The sequence below is a fragment of the Nicotiana tomentosiformis genome, chromosome 12 (genome assembly GCF_000390325.3).
Source record: "Nicotiana tomentosiformis chromosome 12, ASM39032v3, whole genome shotgun sequence".
NCBI classification, from domain to species: domain Eukaryota; kingdom Viridiplantae; phylum Streptophyta; class Magnoliopsida; order Solanales; family Solanaceae; genus Nicotiana; species Nicotiana tomentosiformis.
The window spans coordinates 22,413,976-22,420,767 of record NC_090823.1 but is presented as its reverse complement, the minus strand read 5'-3'; the positions used below and the strand labels follow the sequence as shown (position 1 = coordinate 22,420,767).

General features: G+C 34.5%; 1 protein-coding gene across 2 annotated transcripts; it reads right to left on the bottom strand.

Annotated features, from left to right (window-relative positions):
* Positions 1-988: 988 nt before the first annotated feature.
* On the bottom strand, positions 989-5,866 carry LOC104097181 (uncharacterized). 2 transcript variants are annotated; one of them, XM_009603709.4, is made up of 7 exons: positions 5,612-5,866; positions 5,390-5,512; positions 4,423-4,640; positions 3,562-3,705; positions 2,659-2,876; positions 2,011-2,269; positions 989-1,552 (listed from the first exon to the last, which is right to left on the bottom strand). In XM_009603709.4, exons 1-7 carry the CDS (start codon positions 5,694-5,696, stop codon positions 1,418-1,420), a joined length of 1,182 nt encoding a protein of 393 aa, XP_009602004.1. In that variant the 5' UTR covers positions 5,697-5,866; the 3' UTR covers positions 989-1,417. The 2 variants fall into 2 exon arrangements, 1 of the variants encoding a protein (XP_009602004.1); XR_011412747.1 differs by having other exon boundaries at positions 1,356-1,552; positions 1,654-2,269.
* Between the last annotated feature and the right edge of the window lie 926 nt (positions 5,867-6,792).

Below are 6,792 nucleotides of genomic sequence, written 5' to 3'. Positions count from 1 at the left end.
AAGTACTCCTTTATCTTTAACTAAAGGTTTCGGGTTTGAGCCCCTGGGTATGGAGTCGTCTTTGTTAGGGAGCGTTTTACCCCCCTCCCCCCCCCCCCCAATGTGGGACTTTCCGGCGCGAATCCGAATTTAGTCGGTCCCCAATGTGGGTACCGAACATCGGGTAAAAAATTAAAAAAAAAAATAAATTGTGTCAAACGTTTTGGAACATCAATTGTCATATTAATTTGAAAAAAATGGAGTACTATAAACAGAGCTGCAGGAAAAAAATGATTGTAGTTTTCTTTTCTCTGTCTTTTTATTTTGCTTTAAGCATCTAGTATTCAAAATATTCAAAATCTAGGGATTCAACTTATTTGATTCACACGGGAAAGTCTCTTAATTGGTCATTTAGGTTACAAGATAAGGGATAATAATCTCGTAATAAAATGTGTTATTATTTTACCTCGTATTTGGTTGAATTTCTTTTATTCCGAATCAGTAATTTAGAAATTGTTTATATCACAATTTTAGTATTAATTTTTTTACCATACTCTATGAGAGATAATACCCAATAATGAAACAACACATTTGAGCTTCTCCAAAACTCTTCTCCCAAGGTCTTTTAAAAAGTCAAGGTGAAAATTATAAATAAATAAAAAGTGTATCCACTAAAAAAAATTATCATTATTTAATATTCGCACTATAATCCCATACGATAGAAGTTTTCTACCAAAAGGTTCTTCATTCCTAAGATAGCTTAAGACATTTAATTGAAGGTAGATTCTTACCTCTAAATGAAAGAATTTTTTTTAACCCTTAATTAGATATTTCGAGTTCAAAAGTTTAGGAATGATTTATGCTCAAGAACTAAACAACTGTGCTTGAGACATAAAGTACATTTCTTTTATGAAGAACTAAATTATGCTCGAGGCAAAATTGTGATTAGGAAACAGATTCTCGAGAACCAAAAGCCAGTATGGCAAATTGGCAATAGACAATGCTAAGGTGAGGTTGCAAGTGAAAAACTTGTATGAGTAGTGGTATCTTTTCCATAACATAAAAGGAGAATTCAGTGGTGCAGTTCCTATAGAACACACCACAAAAGTTAAATATCAATACTGATCCTGTTGTAATTTCTAGAGAAGAAAGAAAGAAACATGGAACTATTGACATTCAAGAACTTACATATAGTTACACAAAACATAAGAATAATTATAGCTAGAAACCATCAGTCATCTGAATCTCTGAAGTCACAAACTGAGCAGCAATATCGAACCATTGACTTAGGCTCAGTTTCCATTCGGCATGATTGGTGAATGTTGACTGTACATTACTACCAACGACCTCAAACAGCCCGGTCATTTTTCTGAATGCATGTGTGGACATTCTTACTCAAGATAGATCCCTCTGACTGGTGTAACCAAAGGTAATCTAACTAGAAATCATACTTCGTCCTGCCACTTCGTAGGATTAGACATAACATATCAGGAATATCTAAAAATGACGATGACTTTAAGAAACTCCAAGACTCCAGCATAAGTCTCTTTCTTGATCCCTTAAAATGCACTACCTGTGGCCAAAAATGAAATTGAAAGTTCAGAATGAAACCAGGCATCCTTTGATAATCTCATTTAATGAAGTATGCTGTTCATCACATGACTGGAAGGTTACCAACTCTTGATTCTTTTCAGATTTTCAATAGCTGTAAACAGCATCTTTTCCCTTAAAGAGGTCCAGGTGGAAGTGATTAAGGAGTCTGACTATACTTTAGCAACAATAAAACTGCAAGAGATCTACTACATATATCAAGTAATGGAGAATCAGACTTCTGAAATTCTAACATGGAGAATACACTTGGACATTTTGTTTCAGTTATATGTATGTTTAGTTGATAACCATCTACACATTTATATGTCAATAAATTACAACTACTTAAATAGAAATTCAAGAGTCATTTCGGAAACTCTCACTATAAATTTACCAATTTATATTCCTTAAACCCAAAACAAGCTTAAACCAAAACTGTACCTTAACATCCAAGGGCATCCCATGAAATTGACCGGCGCCCTCTGGTGGTGTCCAGTTGTAAATGGAACACGGCAAGAATAGCACTGAAGCGCCACTAATTTGGTCCGTAAATGCTTGTTTTCTGGTAAACCTTCGAACATCAAAGGAAGAGTGAGATTTTACAACCCAGGCAAGAGCTAATTGATCCCCGAGCATTCTGGAAGCTTTCATGAACTTTGTCGTGTAGACTTTTAGTACTTCTTCCAAGAAGAACTTTGCTCTGTACAGTTAAGGAGTTATAATGGCTTTAGGAAGAGGAGTAAACAAAAGCAATTCCAAGTTCTGCCGTTAAATTAATAAAAGAAACTAAGTACGTCCTGACTAAGAAAACAGACAATACTAAAATCCCAGGTTTTCAAAATTTCAAACATATGAACCAAGAAACATCTGTTAATCTACCGGATTCCTACTAGACAGTCCTCCTAAATAAATATCAGAACTACAGATTATAACACCTACAAGCTTAGAATTCACAAAGGAGCGCCCTTCGCTGCTATGCATGATCTAAAATTATCAAGCACACAAACCAAGCACCATTATAAGATACAGAGGGCTCCTATTAGCACCCTCCCCATAAATTCAGGGAGAATAGAATATAAAACAACAAACCTTAGAATTCCCTCAGGAGTGCCCCTCACTGCTATAAATCCCGAATTCAGAGGTTGCTCTTTGTTGTTACGGAATGTTAGAGCCACATGAAAATCAGGGTGATCATTAAATATCTGCCCCAAGTCATCAACCACTGCTATATCCGAGTCAGTAAAGATGTAATGATTCACTTGCCCCTTCCATTTTGAATGCTCCATAGCTCGTGTTTCTAGAAAGACCTGGATTGGGAAACTATAAGCAAAAAAGAATACCATGCATGATACAAAAGTCAAATCATCTAAAATTTCCTAAGGGAATTAGACTCGACAAATTGACAGAAATAGAGAAATGATAGTATATTTTGCAATACATTTACCAAGTAAGATAATATCTGGACATCAACATTTAAATACAAAAGACAATATTTTTAACTATATTCATTTACGATATCTTTACATCCCATTGTCATAGGCAATCACTCAACACTTTCTGGAAACACTCAGACACTAAACTGTAGTGACCAAAACTGGAAACAAACACAAAAAAATGTTATGGCACGACAAGAAAGCATCAAATTTACAATTCTGCATTAACTCTGCAATGAGAGCTCCACTAAAGAAATACAACAAAATATTCATGGATGATACAACAGTACAAGGACATGATGATTTTCTCAGATAACAACAAATGTTCATGGATGATTCAACTGTACAAGGAAGAAAAGGCCTACGTGCATTGGAAAATGCAAATATACATGTTGCCAATTAGCTTATCTCAGTGTGGAAAGGTGATTTTCCCAAGTTACAAGAAATAATCTGAAGCACGCCTAGCATGCTGAAAAAATAGTGGGAATTGGGGAAGTTATGAAGCCAAAATCAACATAAAAAGAAAAATACCCTTCATAATAATGAACTGTGCTCTTACAATGTAAGACCTGATTCTTTGTAGCATCAACATTTCTCGTGAATAATCACCTTGAATGGGTAGAATGGTCAGTCTATCTCTCTCCACTGGAAGTTTAGATGATGGATTAGTAAGGATGACGATGTTGCTCCGAGGCATGGTCTCCTGCATGAATCAAATCCAAGTCAAATAAATTTCAACTGAAATCAACTTCTAGATAATACCTTTGGTAACAGTTTGTAAATTTTTGCTGGCAATGAGATTTTATCACAGGTACTCTAATTTAGGAGTATGACAGGCACTCCGGAAATAAAATAAGAAAGTGAAATGGCAATATTTCCAGAAGGAATATCAAGCTTATCATGAGAAGATCAAAATATAAAATTTTTAAAAAAAAAAGAAGAGACAAAGCAAACTGTCACATATGTTTGTTTGCCTCCACCAAGTAAGTGATAAAAGCTCACTCCAATGAGTTTGAACTAAAGGCTATTGAAGAATGCAGTTCTAATAACTTTTCATGTTTCTTAACAACCTTCTCATGTCCCATTAGTGTTTTTTTAATGTTTTATCATGGATGTTTTTACCCTACACCTAGCCAAACACCACTAAGAAGGATGTAAGAGGCCTTACAAGTAACCTTTGCCATTATTCTTCCCGATTATTTCAAAGTGCGATCGGGAGAAAACAACAACCTTTTTTGTGGATAAAGTAGGAAGGAAACAATAACATTTCTAGGAGAAGTTTTCTAAAAATTATTTCTGCTGATTTTTTGTCCGATTATCCATTACATATCAGCAATGTGGAGCTTATGACATCAAAGTGTACTTGAGAATCTCAACAAGTACACATTATTGATCTATGTTGTCTTGCACATGGATTTACCTGAATGAAATTAATGAAGACATTCAAGATGGCGATCGACCTCTCCACCTTGTTGTAGGAAGCGTTCCCAAGTGTAACCAAATCTGGTGATTTACCACTAGCCTGCTGATCAACAGCAGTATTATACGTAGCAAAGACAGTGACAATGGAAATATTGCCTCCAGCCTTCAAATCTTTAGAAGATGCTCCAAAATGTGTCTTGCTGAGAGCTTTGTTGCCTATCATTTAGATTAATAAAGCTTATGCATGAATATACACATAAATTAGATGGTAGACAAACTAGTAAGAAGCTAGATTTTGTGCGCATTTATGCACCTAAAATCCAGAGATGCACTTCAAGAAAGCCAATAGTAAAACACTGCAATTTGAGGGAGGCTGTTGTGAGCTAGAAATGATTATAAAAAAAATATGCATGTATAGCAAATTAAACCACTAACTAGAGCTTCTTGCTAATTGTTTATTTTTTAATGACGGTTGTGTCTGGCTAGCTTATGTGCACCTCGACTATTCCACCAGGTACCTGCTACCTCCCACCAGCACAAGTATCTACCGAGTAACTCTGCCCACCAAAACTTAGGCAGATGGGAAGAAATTGCCTTAGTGTTTTTGCCTCTACTGTGATTTGAACCTGAAACCCCATGGTTCTCCTCCCACTTCATTAACCACTAGACTACACCCTCGAGTACACTTCTCCTAAATTATTTTAGCAACTTAACTGGCTCAACAGGAAACCAGAGGTGCACAAGCACAACGTTCTACGAAATATTAAATATCCTAGGAGCACGTGTGGATCTAGCTTGTAACCTATGGTTCATGTGAACCCAGTAGTTTTATTATTGTACAATAACTTGAGCCGTTATAGGAACCCATAAATTTCTAACTTCAATTCTGGATCCGCCTCTCATAGGAGGAAACAACAAAGATAGTTAATTCGAATAACAAACATTAAAGAAAAAAAGATGTAAACCTTGGCATTGTAGTCGATCAGGCAACCCTTGGCCAGCAGCAGGTCCTAAAACCAGATGATCAGATTTCTTGTATTGTTTCCTTTGTGGAACTCCTGCAGCTGAGTGCTGCCGTAGTTCTAAAACTGGAAAGAAAAAAAAAAGACAATTTTACCATTCATTCTTTTTTTTAAAGAACTAGATTAAGAATATTGAAAAAGGGAATTAACTAACTCAGTATTAACCTGAGAGCATGTGAGCTAAAACAAAAAACAACGGCAAACATAATAGGAACGGGCGCCACCCACTGCACACTCTCTTTCCTAGCATTTCGTGAGGAGTTCGCCGGAAAATGGATTACGGTGTAATTAGAAACTCGATTTCGCCGGAGCAAGAGAATAGTTATGTCTGATTTGAAATTGGGGAGTAATCAATCGGATCCGGGCTCCAAATTTGGATTCCGGTAGAACCGATTGAGCTTTGGCTAGATCTTTTAATCTAATAAATGTTTCTTTATTTTTTTCTTTCTTATTTTGCCAAAAATATTTCAGTTTGTTTGGTTTATTTAATCTTAATTGTTTCTAGTTATTTAGAACTTGATAATTAAATATTTTTATTAAAATAAGAAAATAGTAATTCTCTATAGATGTTCTTACATGACTCTCGAGGACGATAAAAACAAGAGAAATAGTTGGCATATATTGTTGAAAAGTTAATCCAAAGTTGTAGTACGAAACCTTAATTGTTTAGTATTTGATATTTGTTAGTTTATTTAATTCATGTTTAAATAAGATTTGTAGTCAGAATTATATAGGAATAGGTTTTCATGTTTCTAGCTGAAATAAGTTTCGTACTATCCATATATACTATATAAAAAGCACGAAAACCCTCAACGAAATGTCATTCGCCTTTTATATCCTTTAAAAATAGATTTCACATTAGACAAAATTGTAATTTGAGTTGTTTTCCTAATATTTAGGAATTCATAATTAATAAAATTTTATGTATTAAATTTTTTCTTATTTGAACTACTTTAGAAGTCCTAAAATCTAGATTTTAAAAATAAAATAGGATGTTACCTCATATAAAATTTTCTTGTTTGTACTGTCCAGCATAATTGTAATTCATTCCATAATTGTTCGTTATTTGACCCTTTAATTATTATTTAAATATATCCGACCTATTCTTGAAGTTCCAAAACCATACAAATTCTAAATCAAAAGAAACATTGGACGTTCTTGCTTCTGTATAAAGGATTTCATTGGCCTATTCCCATTCTCATCTTTTTTCTTCTTAATTTTTGACAAAACTTCCAAATACTTTTTGTATATCATTCTATTATATACTTTTATTTTATTTGTGTAGATTTGTATTTGTAACGACTCGACCGGTCATTTTGAGTATTATAACCTTGTTCCCCTATATA

Bases quoted from the DNA above. Each gene is read 5' to 3' on its own strand.
- LOC104097181 (XM_009603709.4), bottom strand. From the start codon at position 5,696: ATGCTAGGAAAGAGAGTGTGCAGTGGGTGGCGCCCGTTCCTATTATGT. The intron at 3,706-4,422 runs GTAAATCCATGT...TGATTCATGCAG, and splicing joins TCTTCATTAATTTCATTCAG to GAGACCATGCCTCGGAGCAA. The intron at 2,877-3,561 runs GTAAGAGCACAG...TTCCCAATCCAG, and splicing joins AAAGAATCAGGTCTTACATT to GTCTTTCTAGAAACACGAGC.